General features: G+C 33.1%; 2 protein-coding genes across 2 annotated transcripts; both read left to right on the top strand.

The window, feature by feature from the left end:
• The first annotated feature begins 1,745 nt into the window (after positions 1-1,745).
• On the top strand, positions 1,746-3,443 carry LOC128207220 (tumor necrosis factor receptor superfamily member 16-like). Its single transcript, XM_052910027.1, has 3 exons — positions 1,746-2,007; positions 2,109-2,532; positions 2,844-3,443. Exons 1-3 carry the CDS (start codon positions 1,903-1,905, stop codon positions 3,023-3,025), a joined length of 711 nt encoding a protein of 236 aa, XP_052765987.1. The 5' UTR covers positions 1,746-1,902; the 3' UTR covers positions 3,026-3,443.
• A 6,127-nt stretch (positions 3,444-9,570) lies between these two features.
• LOC128207323 (tumor necrosis factor receptor superfamily member 16-like) lies at positions 9,571-13,204 on the top strand. The gene is made up of 4 exons (XM_052910172.1): positions 9,571-9,702; positions 11,851-12,015; positions 12,157-12,580; positions 12,939-13,204. Exons 2-4 carry the CDS (start codon positions 11,914-11,916, stop codon positions 13,124-13,126), a joined length of 714 nt encoding a protein of 237 aa, XP_052766132.1. The 5' UTR covers positions 9,571-9,702; positions 11,851-11,913; the 3' UTR covers positions 13,127-13,204.
• Positions 13,205-18,019: the final 4,815 nt, after the last annotated feature.

The raw sequence follows: 18,019 nt of genomic DNA, 5'->3' as shown, positions 1-18,019 counted from the left end.
TCCTTAAAATACCCCTCAAACTTGATATTTCTAATTTTCTTACTTTGATTTATTCGAATTAACAACTTACAAACATTATTGTTTTAAATTGCCTTTTCTATTACAGCTCAAAACTGTACAAAATATTGGAATGGGATATTTTTATTTTAAAGTACACAAGATATGTAACAGTTTGCATTGTTTAAGACACGATTTATTTCGCACACAGATAGTATTCAGTAGAAAAGCAACATCTAATGTATGTTATATAATTTAAAGTAATTTTCCAGGATTGTAAATTGTTAAGAGGCTTTATAAAAATTTCTAAATATCGCTAGCAAATAAACAAACTTAAGCGTTTATAGCTTTTCAATATATATATCATTGAATCCGGTCTGTATTAAAAATCGACCTGAGAGCTTGCGCAAAAGCCGGTAACGTGTATTTTGCTTATCTAAAATAATCATCTTGTGAGAAATGTGTGTAAGAAAAAGAAGTTTTGTCCTTTTCAACAAAGCCCAGGCGACTTTGTTTACTGACTTCATGAAGCGTAGTAGTTATATGTATCACTGTTTACGTCATCCTCGAAAAGTGGCTTTTTACAGATTTTTATTTGCATTTTTAATTAAATGTCTTGCATACTCATATAGTTCAATGCGCTTTTTTGTAATGATAGTATGTACTTTCATAAGCCAAACGAAAAGAAATATAAGTGGCATGTTGTTGCGCGTGACTCCTCTGGTGCCAGGAAGGATTTTCGAGCGTGGCTTAATTGACCGGAAATGCCTATCCGTTGTGCACGAAAAGGTATTTTACCTAACTCATCGAACATTTCGAATGTTCAATAACAAGTAATATTAACACCCCGGGGTTTTGGTTATAACGGAAGCTTATATGATATGCTGAGTATAGTATGATGGATAATTAAGCATATATAACACCAGATGCTTTTGTGCCGTATATTTGTTGTTTTACTGACATTCAGTTCTTATTTAAATAAAATCACATAAATAGGGTTTTTTTTAAAATAAAGCTACATATTGTAACGTCAGGGTGAATTATGCAAGCTTATCTGTAAGGAAAAAGTTCATAATTAAGCATTAACATATCCGAATTCAATTGTCTAAAAAGTTTCAAGTGTTAAAGCATTGTGAGAGTTTTGTTATTGAAAAATCTTAACAACGATGAATAATAAACTCCCCTATTGGTTTCTTATATTTACTTCTTATGAATGCATTGCATTATAAGAATCTGTAATGTGCATTGTATGACAGGACAATAGGAAGTAGATTTATGTTTTATAACGTTTAATTAAATAAAAGGCTTAAGATACAAAAAAGACACTTATTCAAATACAAATCCTAAAAACAATACTGGCATTAATGTTTAATCGTTAATAATTATACATGACTTTTTTAAACAACCAAATAAACGTACAGTGCAGGACCTCGACTACAAACATGTCAATATTCAATTCAATTCACCTCATTAAATTTATTGCATACATACAAGTAGAATAGCAAACATAAATGTTATCCTTAATGCTTTTTAAATATTTATGTAGGAAGTATTTTGAATATCGATAAAATATTACGTTTATTATTACGGATTGTATTACCCTTGATTAAACATTTGATTTGTTTTGAAAAAAAAGACATACTTCAATTCAATAGATAAGATCATATCATACCGTAATATTTTTATTTAATAGCTCGACAATGCATTGCTATTATCACAGTGATCTGTTTTATGTGAAGGCAGTATAATAAATCTACGATTAAATGTCGGTACCCGCTGTAGGTTAATATATAACGCCAGTTCATGCTTTTAAGCACAAACTATTTAGTGGATCTAAAGTCTACTCCTACTTTCGTGTTAGAATAACGAATTATGGGATTTTTTTAAGGAAGCCAACGAGTGAGAATGCGGTTACATTCAAACTATGAAAAGCTGTACAGTTCTGGACCATTGTATTTTTTGGTTTGGATATATTTAATGAACATACAAAGCGTGTTGGGAGTTTTGCCTGTAAGTATAATGATTTACTTCCTCGAAAGGAAACATGTATGTATTAACGTAAACAAAATTCAAATGGAAACACTAAAACATTTAAACATACTTTGTTTCAGTACTCAATCAGACAAAAAACATCCGGTTATCGTTCGAAAGGCTGTCCTTCAGGAAAGTACTATGATGAGGAGAATAATGGAAAGCGTAACTGTAGAAAATGTGTTATTTGCCCTAAAGGCTACACAGAACATTTGCCATGTTCCAAGACGACGAACAGGTCTTGTAAACCATGTGAAATTGGGACTACTTTCACTGACAAACGTGGAGGAATTTGCCGGAACTGCACTGAGTGTCAACGAGGTCAGTTTGTCAGCAGACAATGTTTGCCGTTTAAAGATACTAGGTGTAAAATCTGTCCTAATGGAACGTATTCCTTAGACTGGAAAGGTTTTGGGTGTAAATACTGCTCGGTTTGCAAAGAACATGAAGAAGAAGTATCGCCTTGTACACCACTGCATAATCGGGAATGTAGTTTAAAAGAAGGTACGCTTGGTTTGAAATAGACATTTCTACTTCATATGAAATAAATATTTCGATACTGTATAAAACAAGCATTGTGTTAAACGGAAGAAGACATCGAAATTAAAATAAATAATATACGTCCGTATTACGAGTGTTCCAATTCATGCAAAGCGTTATGTTAAATGACATTGTAGATAAGAAGTGGTTGACATTGCTAATCTTAGCTACATACCATAATTCACGTTCACGCACTACCACGATAATAAAGGTTCTACATTTTAATCCTGTGAATTTTATCTAATAACAAGGCCTGCTATTAATTTTTATTTCAGATTATACATTCGGCACGACCAACCCTTGGAATACTGGGCCAGAATATAACAAGGATTTTAACTTTTCCACACGGCTCGTCCTCCTCTCTCTCTTAATGGTTGTTTCTTGCTCTTTCTTTATTTTCTTGTTTGCAACTATTTTACAAACAATCAGCTCGAAGTTTCAAAGAATCACTCTTTAATTATAAGGTGCAATGGAATTATATAGGTAAGAAGACACGCATACACTAATGACTTTCTTGATTCAACATTCATTATACTACATGTATACTCTGTATGCATTGGTAGCATAGTGGAACTGAATTTCTTAATTCGAACATTGCGGCTGTCATTGTTTCGAACCCCAATCGGAACCAATATTTGAAAACTATACTTGTATTGTTTTTTTTAAACATTTTAAATGTATTTTACGCAAGTTACCTAATTTTCCCATAAATATTAAGAATTGGATGTGTTGAAAGAGAGCAAGGAGAGAATAATCTTTAATTTAGATTTTCTTGAAAATCAATACAGTAAACTTTTATGATATTATGTAAAAATGTTTTCGAAGAGAGCCATGCTTTGCAACTCATGTTCCATTCGTATTATTGTTATAACATATGATTGTTCAATACCGTTGACATGTTCTTAAAAGATTTCATGGATTTATATTAAGACGTCAATAAAAATACTTATGGTGACGTGTTGACTTATTCATTCACTATTTATAAATCATTGGCAATATCGTCACGGACATCACAAAAACAAATACAACATTATAGCGTTGTTAACCATTTTCTAATATGCATTATATGTTTTATCAAATCACGGCTTAAAATGCCGTTGTCTAATAATTGGCTTCTTACCTGCGTACTTTCAGTAATTACTTTTTTCGACTGAAGGTCGTGAATAGTTCGCGTTCATACCGTTGTTAACCCTTGACTGAAGGTCGTGAATCGTTCGCGTTCATACCGTTGTTAACCCTCGACTGAAGGTTGTGAATCGTTCGCGTTCATACCGTTATGAACCCTTGACTGAAGGTCGTGAATCGTTCTCGTTCACACCGTTGTTAACCCTCGACTGAAGGTTTAGAGTCGTTCGGGTTCATACCGTTGTTAACCCTCGACTGAAGGTCGTAAATCGTTCGCGTTCATACCGTTGTTAACCCTCGACTGAAGGTCGTGAATGGTTCGGGTTCATACCGTTGTTAACCCTCGACTGAAGGTCGTAAATCGGTCGGGTTCATACCGTTGTTAACCCTCGACTGAAGGTTTAGAGTCGTTCGCGTTCATACCGTTGTTAACCCTCGACTGAAGGTTTTGAGTCGTTCGCGTTCATACCGTTATTAACCCTTGACTGAAGGTCGTGAATCGTTCGCGTTCATACCGTTGTTAACCCTCGACTGAAGGTTTAGAGTCGTTCGCGTTCATACCGTTGTTTACCCTTGACTGAAGGTCATGAATCGTTCGCGTTCATACCATTGTTAGCCCTCCACTGAAGGCTGTGAATCGTTCGCGTTCATACTGTTGTTAACCCTTGACTGAAGGTCGTGAATACTTGAAAGAATTTATTCCTTTTAAATAGTTCAACAAATGAACACGTTAGCAGTTAATTTGTGTTTGTTTTCAATGACAAAAATGGCGTCTTATTAAACATAGGGGGTGTCTTAGATCGTGTATGCACGTTTTGCAATACAAGTATATCTTTAGCTAATATACAAGCTGATGATATTCCTTTGATATGTGTATCCAGTATTTAGCTGACTTTAAAGTGACAAAGTATACAAAGAATTATTAGATTACAATATTTTTGAGAGGTCGGACTGTCAATCTCTAAACATATGAGTGCAAGATTTAACAAAAAAGTTGGAACCTAAAGCAATCAATAATATAGGATATTGATACTTCAAAAACAGCATACCTGAACCTCCAAAATCAAAATTGTAACAAACAGTGTATTCTCAATTTCATCAAAACTTGTTCATGTTTCAAAAATCTATAAAACCTGCTACCTAGGTAATTGCCTTGTATACCATTTCACGAAATAGCAAGCATAGAATCATAATAGCTTGTCTGAATTTGAGGCTGTCTTCTGTGTTATTAAGTGCAATAAAGCAACACGACATAATTGTGCAACAATCTACCTTATTATTCAGCTTTAAAAGACCTAAATTCACTTTTTACACTTTTATAGACTGAACTTTTTTTGTAAAGCACACGCTTGAGTGAAATTAATACGTTTCAATTCGAAAAACCTCGTTATGGTTTAAATTTAACACAATGCGCGTACAATTTTAGCTGATATGTAAGATACGACCAAGTAGTAGGTTATAATCATGGTTATTTTACTTATAAAACCTTTACTTTCAATATCACATGCATCAATAAGATAAATAATATGATTAGTTTGAAAACTAATTTACTTTTGTGAAAACGAAATTTGTTTGTTTCTTAGTATGGGGGCAGACTCACAAAATATTGATTTCTCGGTATCGACATATCGCCTTGTATCAAGACACTAATTATATCATGAATGATAACATTAAGGTCAGATGTGATAATACAATGTTTAACGATATTTAAGGGCCCGCCACAATACGGAACGTTTGAAAAATTCATGTTTTATTTAGTTTTTAGGAACGATCTTTTTTAGGACTGAAACATATATTCTTGGTGACATGTTTTGTGGTAGAAAGGAGCTTTACAACAGAAGATTTTATCAGATTTTGTATCAAAAAAGCATTCACATCACTTCGGAATAGTCTGTCGACTTTATTACGTTGTTTTATGTCAAAATGCCCCAGACACCTATTCAACAATGTCTTGAAAGTTCTTGATGGTATCTTGTCAAATAAGAAAGTTATTCAGAAAAATAATTAAGTATGCTTATATCTTTTTTTTAGAATAGCTTTAATCATCACAAAACCCGAAGACATTGTTGATTTGGCAGTTCCGATAAACATATTCTTTTTGTATAAAGACATTTCCGGAAATACGTAAATGCTTTTTGATTGGAAATCTGATAAAATATTCGTTCGTAAAAATTGCTCAACTCCTAATTACAGCTTTTCATGTTGCAACGGATGTATAAATCATGCTTGTAAAATATTGAATCTCTAAAGAAAATAGATTTTTTTTAAACATTTTAAATTTTGGTCCTTCAATCGACTTTTGCGTCGCTGCCGTTCCTTAAGGATAACATTATACGGATATATTTTACTTCTTCATGTAACCAGGCTCGTGTTTCGGGCGTTCAAAACAGTAAATGAATAATGTTGTACATATTGAATCCCTATAACGCTTCCATAACCGTGTGTTATTTCATAGTATGTCAACTTAAATGTCAAACAAGATACCATTAAAGTTTATCTGAACATCCCCTGTACATTGATATAAACACATCCCAGTATAAATTCATCATCATACCAGTGAGTTGAAAAGTAAGGCGCATTAGTATAAACATAGTCTTTACATAACAAAATTATCTTTCTATTATCTTAATTTATCATTTACGAGTATGAAACAAAGGTGATTTCAAGGAACTGCAATGTTGAATGACTATTAATGAATGAACTTCTCTATACTTTACGAACTCTTAAGTTGTTAAATGAAGCCCCACTTCTATCTTGATTAAAGGTACGTTGACCATCTCTGTGCATTATGCGTATCAGAATAGCTGATGTAATACGCTGTGATATGGGGAATCAGGTCAACGGTTGTTTATAAACACAGATATGAAGAGAAACTAAATCAATCTCGCGTTTGTGTTGGACTTCTTTTAAAAAGCATTTTCTTTGCGGTTATGTTTTTAACAAATGTTCAAAATGGACGATCTTGGAAATAGCAAAATTCACTTAAGATGCAGAGCAGGTTTAACTCGTTAATTGCCTGTTTAGTTTTGCTAGGGTTTCAAGTGTCGACGGTTTACTTGGTCGAGCCGGTTTGTATAATTTGGTTCCTGTTACGAATACTTTCTTTTTTAATGTTATCGATATGAATTTGTTGCATATCATTGTTATTGCTTGTTGTAAAAAAATTCAAAACCGACTGTGTTATTATTATTGGAATATTTGAATAAAATGTATGTTATTTTACCAGCAGCCAATGGTATAAATGTAGACAAGTTATCTATAGGTTTTCTTTTGGCATGTTTGCATTTTAAAGCATTTTGATTGGTCAATAGTAATTATTGTACTAACCTTAGCCGAAAGAAATAACCAGTTAAATACATTGGGCTGCTTGGACGTAATGCATTTTGCAATAGAATAGACCACCATTTTGCTGTAATATATGTCTGGCATTTGAATCTTACATATATATATGGTGGCCTATTCTAGTGCAAAACCATACCACTTGACTGGGTGAATTTATTATTGTTGAATGTCTTGAAACAACCCTTTAGACGAATCTAAAGGAAAAAAACCCTAAATCTAATAAATGCAATACAATATCATTCAAGTAATGATAACATATACCATTTTGTCACTTCAGGTTCCATATCTAATTAAAATTTTAAAACTTCCGTCTATGTACGGCCCAGAGAAGTACTTTAACAACTACATAAGCGGAGGGGGACAGTGCAAGAAGTGTCGACCCTGTGCTAAGGGCTTTGTTGAAGTGTCACCATGTAATAAGAATGAGAATACCAGGTGCCAACCTTGTCCAGCAGGGACATATAATGATATAAGATACGGCGTTTGCAAAAACTGCACAGTTTGTGACAAAGGTTACTTCGTAAGAAGACCATGCCTACCGTGTAAAACCACAAGATGCCGCAAATGTCCTGAAGGGACTTTCTCTGTTGATGGAACTAGATGGGCATGTAAATATTGTAAAAGCGAAATTCAGGACGATATTTTACCTTGAACAACGGAAAACGATCGAGTATGCACAAAAAGTAAGAACCCATGGCGTAGCTGATGTATACGTACTGTATTTTTTGAAATTTTGAATTTGAATGCAATGACATACACGGTTTCTAGATTTAATGATTAGAACGAAGGTTACACATCAACTGTATTTAGAATTGAATGTGCAAAGCTTGGCTGCACACAATTAAACTTTGATGTTTGAAGTTTATTATTAGTTAAAAGTACAATGTAAAAATTGTTAAGCGACTTTATTAATTCAAGTTTTAAACATATTGTAAAAGTGCTTGAAAAACAATGAGGAAAAAGGAAGATTTTATACAAACACAAGGAAATTATTGGTTGGTGTTTCACTCCATGTTGCTATGCTGAAAACAATTATTTATTTCATGTCGATATTGTCCTGGTACTTGTTCATTTTTACATCAAACTTACAGCATACAATGCATGTATAGGATTATATTTTCCGAACTATCTTTTTAGATAGTCAGATGGACTCCGCACAATCTGAAAAAAAAGCATAGAGACAGAAGTGGCAGACAGTGATGAATTTAACACCCATACCCGATTGGTTCTGGTTGCCACTTGCACAACGATTTCATTTGCCTTCTTAATTGTCATTCTCGCTTGGAAGTTACAAACATACCGACATTTTGCAGACCGGTATCAGTTGACGCAGTGTAATTTATGTGTCCTTTAACACCTGGCCTATCCAATTAGTATTCGTTTTTAGCCTACTCCTTTCATGGAATAGTTCCTCATTTTCATAATCGACAAAGAAACAAGGTACTGAATGTTGAAGTTAAAATGCTTTTTTTCGGCGGTGTCTCAATGAATGATTGTTTCAGGCTATAATGTTTTCGCTGGTTACTGTATATATATTTAAGGTGACACATGAATGCCTTATTTTCACACCCAACTTAATGTTGTTTTCATTCCTGTGTCCATTATTATGATGTACACGTATTTGTGTATATTATATGTCTGTATAAACATGTGCGTGCTTTTTGTAGGTATCAAAGTTCTTTGAAGGTGTATGTGTATATGTTGTTAAATTATAATTAACATATCAATGTCCATTGTGCTAGCAAGTCGATATATCGAATGATTCCGGTCATATGAGGTATCAATCATAAAACGCTAAACAAACAAGTAAGTAATTAAAACAGATACCATTCATATATGTTTTGTTATATAGAAAACAAGCCAAATAAAAATGTATCATTGACTTCAAGAAGAAACAAACTATAAGATAAATGTTTGTGGGGTACGCCACCATTTATTGAATGAATAATTGAAAGGGCGAACGTGTTAGCAAAAGAAATACTCATAGATTAAACATTTTTTTCAGACCAGTCAGAAACGCATGAAGACAGGTCTTTTCCATGTAAAGATTAAAGATCACGCGAGGTTGTTGCCAAATTTTGAGGCGTGGTTGTAGTAAAAAATCATGGATTAATATGTCAATATGTTTATTTTTACGTGAATATTATTCGAAGTTGGCATTACGTATTACAACGACAAACAGCTCAAACATGTATTCGAACAAATAAAAAACATCGTGTTTATGTTCAAGCAGACGTTTTCGTCTGTAATTTATTTTGAATGGAAGCAAATTTTCGATCAGTCAGCTTTAAAGTTCATGAAAACGTTTCAAAAAGAGAATGACATTTTTTTCTACTAAACGGTTAGTTGTTTATTTTCAAGAATATCGTAAGCTGTTGTTATTTCCCTTTTAAATCAACATATTTCATCGAAAAGCATGACACAAATGATATTTATTTTCCTTACCGTGACGGCCTTCATTAAAAAATGGACATATGTTTTTATATTACGCTCAATGTCAATTACAAGAGGTATGAATGATGTTCTAAACAACGTCTTACGTCGGACATTTTTAATTTTGAGTGTTTGCGATCTAAGTGGCAATGGTTAACACACTATTTCATTTAAATAACTATATTAGAGGAGGACTACGGGAGCGAACAGTGGAATAATCTTCATAATTACAAGGTATAAACTCTTAAAAGAGTCCCCAGATGCTGCGATACATGCAGAATATACCCAAAGTTGCAATTGCTTAGGATTTAATGGACTCCATAGAGCAATGAATTTGTAAAAGAAAGCTTATATTTTTGTTTAAACATGCCAAGTAGTTACATGTAAGATTAAAGATAGATTTAAATATGTAATGAATTTAGTTTTGGCATAAAATGAGTCTTCTTTGTCAATTATTTCATATAATTTACTCATTTGGACTCTAAATCTAAAATTTGCTTACACAGATGCCCTTTCTGATTTTAATTAAATCACACTATAGTTTGTGTTACATACATTTCGGATGTTCTTGGTTTCAGCAAATAATGTTCCCGCTATTACAATTCGCTCTGTATAGCGTACTGAATTAGAAATATATTATTTCCATTGCTTTTTTAGAAGATTACATGATATGTGGATTTACGGAAAGGGTGGCGTTTCCATTATTGGCAAAAGCAATGATGTTAACGGAATGTATTCTATTGTGTTTAAGGATGAATTGTTGAAGTATCGACTTCCGCCTTTCGGATAAACCAATAACTTATTTGGAACGGCTTAGTAGAAATTAAAGTGTCTTAAAGGTAGTCGATCATGTTTTGGGACCAAGAAGGATTTATTTGATAATGCATCTGAAAACACTTAATTTATCATTATTTTACTCTATGATGTCGAAATTGAGCAAAAACATACAGGTAAAGTGTAATATGGTATTTTTACTTAAGTAAGTTGCAAACCTAGCGGCTAAAGTCAATAAAGAAAACGGGCGCCTTAACCACAAGGTCACTAAGACTCGAACAATTGTGGTGGAAATTTCGACCTCTTTACATTGGTAAATTACGTAATAATGTCAATCAATTAGTCACGTAACAACAAAACCGTAACTAAGTGATCAATTGCGTTGTTAACGCTAAAGAAAATTGTTCTATTCAAAGACGATATTTGAGCAAATATTAACATTTGCTAAAGTGTTCGAGCTTTAGATATCTTTAATTTTTTAATTTTAGTTTTAACACTCCTTATTATTTGCACACTTTAATTCGTCATACACAAAAAGAATCAACAACATGAGTAAATAACTTTAAACATTTAATTAAATATAACATAAATATCTTTGCTCGTTTGATTCAAGTGTTAAATTGCTTGCATTCTTCAATAATTGAATTCCATCTCCATTGACTTGTTCTGGAAGAATTGCATTGTTTTAAATTTATAACTTTAGCCCTATGTTTAGGGTGTTAAATGCTCCATACAAAATAGAAATTTATCGCCAATATTGACGAGGTTTTGAATGCGGTTTGGAATTGTACCTTTACTTTAACTTTGAGTTTTATTTCCATTCCCATATTATTAACGTTGTTTGAAGTTGCACTGGTTTCATTAGTTTTTTTATACACAACAGAAAGTACTGTATTTTGTCGACAAAACAATTTAAAATTGATTCATTTTTTCTTTTAATATTCAAATATCTGTTAAATTGAGTATCTGCCAATTGGTGTTTAATGTGCGTATATAAAATATGTATATTACATAAACTTTATTCAATCACTGCCAACATAAAAGCGGCGAGTGAGACCCATTGAAACGTAAATTCATACTATGTTTGCTGTTTCTATATTTAATATGACCAATGCGACTTGCATAGAGAAATTTCACATTTGTTTTCTAGGACAGAAATTGTAAGTTGATAATAAGGTGGTTATATTAAGGTAAGAGCTGCAATAATTATGTAGATCTACATCAGAAATAATCGAATTAACAGCAAGTCGATTAAGAGGAAAACAATTTTGACCGTATGAACCGTATCGATGGTAAGAGGTAGATTAAAAATTGACATTTTAATATTACATAATGTAGAATATCTCTATATGAGAAGAGAAAATGAAAGTGTACATGTGTATAAATTATTGTATAAGATAAGAGTTTGTATAATTTACATAAACAAGGACGGAAAAGAAATTTATGTTTACGAATGCCGGAACTTTGGTTTAAAGCCTTAGAGGGAAGAATACGTTATTACCATTAAGTAATGGATTATAGCGCAGATATTTATAATGTCTTTGGCTCATAAATAATTTGCTTGATCAGCCTTGCTGAAAATCGTTTGCTTCTTTCATTTTCCTACAGGTGCACCACTACGAGTCAATGAAGCGTATGATATGTTGTCAGTTTTAGAAAACTATTACGACAATGCAATGTCAACATACGACAATCAACCTATTGCACTTACAGAACACTTTGATTCTGTTAATGTCTCTTCTGCAAAGTCATTACGTTATTGGAGTTTTACCTGTAAGTATTGAGTGACTTTTAAGCAACTTTAAACCTCTTGTTTATCACGGTTTCGTTTTGAAAATTGAGCCAGAAAAAGTTCAAATTAAACTTATTTCAAATGTGTAATCAGGAATAACATGATGCGGTTAATAATTTCAGTACCCACCGTATAAGATTAAAGCTGGTTATCGGGAGGAAAGTTGTCAAACAGGACAATACTATCAAGAGGATATAAACGGAACTGGAATGTGCAGAAAGTGTTTCGTATGTCCTAAAGGATATATGGAGCTTTCGCCGTGTTCCAAGACTACCAACAGGTCTTGTAATCCATGTGATATTGGGACTACTTTTAGTGACAAACCCGGAGGAATTTGCCGGAATTGCACTGAATGTAAACGAGGTCAGTTTATGAGAAGACAGTGTTTGCCTTATAAAGATACAAGTTGTCGAAAGTGTCCCAAAGGAACTTATAACTTAGACGGAGAAAGTTTTGGGTGTAAATTCTGCTCTGTTTGCCAAGAGCATGAAGACGAAATATCGCTTTGTACTCAACTGCAGAATCGAGTGTGTAGGTTAAAAGAAGGTATGTATACTGTTAATTAAAAATGTACTTATGACTACATACATGTTCTGAATTGTCTTAACTGACTCACGCGATGCATTGACTACATATCGAATAAACCGTACGATACCATTCATGCACTATTTTCAAACGGAAGAAAATATATGAAAGTGAAATGAATTGAAGTCCGTATTTTAAGTTTCCCTATATATGTATTTGAAACGGTGTTAAATGACATTGAAATTAATACATGTTTTGACCTTGTTTATCTTAACTGCATAACTAACACAATTTCACGTCCTACTTTAACTCTAAAATACTAGAATTTAAACCTCTGATTTGTTTTTGTTGTAATAATGTTATGAATTATTTCTTTCAGCGGTTTATTCCAACATAACCAACCCTTCGGATTCCGCACAAGAATACCAGACGGATTTCATTTTTTCAACACGACTTGTGCTCGTTTCTCTCTTAATAGTTATTGCTTGTGCCTTCTTAATCTTCTTGTTTGCAACTGTTTTACAAACAATCAGCTCTAGATTTCCAAGAATTAGCCTTCAAGTGTGAAGTGCTTCTCCATTATTTAGTGAATAACACGCATACACGAATAACTTTTTGGATTTAACATACGTGATAAGACATACATCTAATACCCTAAAAAATATAATCATAATAAAAATACAAAACACGTAAGTGTTATTTTTATATATATATATATATATACTAAGGATTTATATCCCCAATGAATACTTATCAATTTAACTTTGCTGGTGCTGTGGATAAGGAACTGGACTTTTAACTTTAAGCTTTGCTTTGTTGAAAAAAGTAATGCATTTACTAAGGAATTAGATTGTTGAATTTAGACAAATAGCAAACAATCTAATAGTAAGCTCTTTAGTTTTCAATGCCCTGAAAATTAATAAATCAATTTGCTTTCAAAACTTCATGCCAAAACGTTTCAATGAATGCCAAGATAAAGACTCATGTTCTATTCATATAATTGGCACGATATTGATTATTCAATCCAGATTACTTTTTGCAAGCATTAGGGTTTATATTGAGATTCATGTGAAACGTGAAACGACTTGCTGATTCTTGTATACACTATTTAGAAATCATTGTCACTATCGGCAAGGTCTTCCATATATGTAATGTTATTTTGTAGGTGTACAACTAAAACAAGTTTAGCGTGTCAAATTGTTTGCTACAAGGCAATTGAAAGTCGTTCACCATTAAACATTGATGAGCATTGATATTTATTTGAACAGAAATATGTATATTCAAGCCTAAAAGGATTCAATTTCTAATAACATTGAAATAAATAATGACAGGATGACGCCAAGCAGTGTGTGCAGTATGTTCACAAGCAATTGTTTTGTTTGTATAAATGACAATACATAGTGTAAATTGCACTGGAAATCACCTTTTAAAATTACTTTTTACAAAATATTTATCGAAGGAGTTCGTCCGATTCTCCTCCCAAAAACATGAATATTTAAAAACACCGAAAATACCAACATTCTTAAGAGATTCGAAAGGCGGGGGCTCGTCCAAAAGTGCACCCCTTTGTAGATGGAGAGCATTTTATAAAATCATACAATGGTTTATGGATGAGCTTGTATAAGAACGATGAAACTGCGCTTTCAATTGTTTAAATATTGCCAAAACGTGCATTGGCTTCGGGAGTTTTAATTAAGCAAACAATCAGTATTAATTGATATAACCTCTATCGTTTGCTTTTATATCTTACAGCAAATGCACATGAAATATCAACGATATTTTTCAGTTAAGAAACTTCGTTTGAATGTCGTTCACCATTAAACAGTAATGAGCATTGATATTTATTTGAACAGAAATTTGTATATTCAAGCCTAAAGTTATTTAATTTCAAATAACTTTCATTGAAATAAACAATGACAGGAAGACGCCAAGCAGGGTATGCAGTATGTTCACCAGCAATTGTTTTGTTCGTGTCAATGGCAAAATATAGTGTAGATTGCACTAGAAATCACCATTTAAATTTACTATTTACAAAATATTTATCGAAGGAGGTCGTCCGATTACATCCTCCCCCTCCCCAAAAAAATGAATATATAAAAGCACCGAAAATATCAACATTCTTAAGAGTTTCGAAGGGCGGGGGGCTCGTCCAAAAGTGCATCCCTTTGTAGATGGAGAGCATTTTATAAAATCATACAATGGTTTATGGATGAGCTTGTATAAGAACGATGGAACTGCGCTTTCAATTGTTTAAATATTGCCAATATGCGCATTGGCTTTGGAAGTTTTAATTATGCAAACATTTAGTATTAATTGATAAAGCTTCTGTCGATTGCTTCTATAATCAGACAGGTAATTCATATAAAATATCAACGTCTCTTTCAAAATAATTCTATGATTTTTTTAAATGAATTCTTATTCTCGGAAATTATTTGCTAACGTACGAAGGGCAAACTTTCAGAGCGTCCTTTATAACATTTTTATTTGTTTTGTAATATGGACATAACAATGTATAAACATGTCGGTTATTATATTATGCGTATCAAGAGATTGTGGATCGGTATACGCCATGGAACTGTCAAGCACTTTGCTCTTGGTGTTAAATGGGTCTACCGTAAGATGTCTTTGACTTTCATGACAGTAGTGTACCGATTGTGCTTATTTCAGGTTGAACCAATCATAGTTGGAGCTCTCTGCATGTCCGTTTCAGTAATCCCTGTGCGACTGCAACATGCTTCAAGCAATAGCTTTTGCTCTTACCACGCGTCCCAACTATTCTCTCTGACTGCAGTCCCTGATCGTTCTATCGATGTCAATTCTCTGAGCGTCTTTGACCCAGCTTCAATGTAATGAGTACTGTTTCTTAGCAAAAGTAGCAAAAGCTACTTGTAGCACTGCTACATCATTGCTAGGTGTTTGCTCAAGACTGAACACGATGTACTTTGTGTTGAAAGAGTCCTTAGTACAGACTGTATCATGGTAATAGCTAGCAGATTATCTTTGGCAGAATAACGTGTTTCTGCTTAGAATGCTTATATACGGCTCTTAAGGTACACATTATACGTATTTAATATAACATACAAAACTTATTTACAACAATAATGATTACCCATTCAGTATACACATTGATTGTTGTCGGTATCTTATAGTATTATTAAAGTTCTAATAAACAACCTACAAAACATGTTTTGTGTAGATGAAATACACTTTACAAAAGTGCTAGTCATACTAAGAGTATTCAACATCGTTCAATATTAGATTCATACATATATGCTTAGAACAAAGGAAAATAACTTCTACCTGACTTGCCTACTCTTATTTACACACAAATAACTTCTATTCTAATTCCTATGCGTTTCAGCGTGTACAGCAATCGGTTAATTTGAAATGGTATTTTCAAACCATTGCAAAACACTCAATAACAAAGCATTACATCGTGAGGGATGACGACATTGTAAGTTCTGCAGTCGTTTAAAAGCACTTATTTACTTGTAATCATTTAAGTCGAACCATATCGCAGATATAGAGCAAACATCATTTTATTCAGGATTTCTGAACGGTAATCATTTATCAGAACTCATTTTCAACGTGCTCCATGAAAGGCTACATATGTTATAATGGATTTTTCTTCATTCACATGTAATCGTTTATAATCAACAATATAAGTCATGGTTTGTGTATATACAGTAGGGTATATATTTACCAAACCGTGGGTTGTTATTAGTTTTACAATCATTAATGATCCGTTTGTCCAGAACAATTCCATTTTCGATACAACATATAGCAATTTGAGGACCCTGTTATGTATCGATACTTGCTTGATTAAATAGGAAATATTAATAATATTTGTGCAGAATAGGTATTAAACGTCCTGGTTAGTAAGAGACGGCTGCGACCATCTGTGAGTCAGCATTTTCAGACATCGTTTTACCACCAATATCAGGAGGATTTATTTTCGTCTAATCATTGTTATCCGGGTCATTCAACAATGGCTCTTTTCTTTTTGATTCAATAGTAATCGATTCATCATTCCTTGAATCAGTTTGATTTATTTCGGTATTCCTTGACTCGAAGTTCCTTAACTCAGCATTTCTGGATTCTGACATCCATGAGTCAGCGTTTCTAGATTCAAGAGCTCTTGAGTCAGTGTTTCTAGATTCAAGTGCCCTTGAATCAGTCATTCTCGTCTCAGCATTTCGTGAAGTCGCTTTTCTTTTTTCAGAGGTTCCTTGTTTATGCCTTAATCTCTTTAGATCGTAGTGTTTGGTCCACATGAATGTTTGTTTGCAATTTGTGCAGTACACAAAATCGCATCCTCCTGAAAATATAATTATTGTCGAATTTAGTTTAATCAGGATGTTTCCTGAACCAGGAACAATTCGATTTTCATCCTTCCTAAATCGCATGAATACAGTTTCATACAAACAATGGGAATGGAATGAGAAATAACTGTATACATTTACCTTCCTTTTCTATACGAACGAGGCATTTCGGACATTGCTTTGTTGTTTTTTCAATAACGTCCTTCGTTTTTACTTTTTCTTGTTTCAGTCTCTGTAAAAACGTGTGTGTAGTTATATAACGTCATACAGCTTATGTTATGGAAAAGTAATACAATATGTATTCTTCGCTTGTCTTGCATAAAATACATTTTAACATCAGCAATAGGTTTGAATGCTTAAAATCAAAGGTGTCTATTTGTATAATAATTGTACAGTTACCTTCTTTCGTTTAAGGATACGCCTGTGTGTGCATTTCTCACAGGTAGCATCCTCTTCCCGATCCTCATGTACACATTCTCCATTTTTAATCCCACCATAAAACGTCTGCAAATGATATGTTATATTTCTAAGAACTGTACTGGAGATTTTAATTGGTTTATTTTAAGAAAGCCTTTCCAGTAATATCCAAGTAGTGGACCGATACATACAAATCTTTATTGTCAGTATAGGTCAAGATTTGTTATAACTTGCACGCATTTTATTAAATTAAAGAACGTTTAAAATTTTAAACTAACGTGCTGTAAATCAAACCTCAGGCTGTATATTTTAAGTATGGATATTCTTAAAGCTTATATAAAGACCACTGAGAGTATTGATGAGAATCTCCATCACTTAAATTACCTTCTTACAATCGACGCACATGTAATACTGGTACCGATCCAATGCGTATCTGTCGCGGTCGTTGAAATACGGACTCTCTCTGTCCGTGATTTCCGCCGCAAAGAGTAGACCGTCTTTCCTCAACATGAGCATAGCTTTGTCTGTGATGTATTCTTCTAACCCGGTCACAGATTGTAACATTGACCGTATTGCTGGATATTTCAATTTTGCCTATAAAAAATATCGATGTTAACATATGCACACCGTTATTTTTTAACATAATTGCATTTAAAGGGTCATTATAAAACGAAAACGGTAAGACAATTTTAGTATTTATTTCAGAAAAAAATATTTATAA

The sequence above is a fragment of the Mya arenaria genome, chromosome 11 (genome assembly GCF_026914265.1).
Source record: "Mya arenaria isolate MELC-2E11 chromosome 11, ASM2691426v1".
Lineage (NCBI taxonomy): Eukaryota > Metazoa > Mollusca > Bivalvia > Myida > Myidae > Mya > Mya arenaria.
The sequence above is the reverse complement of the archived record's forward strand: the minus strand, read 5'-3'. Positions and strand labels throughout refer to the sequence as shown.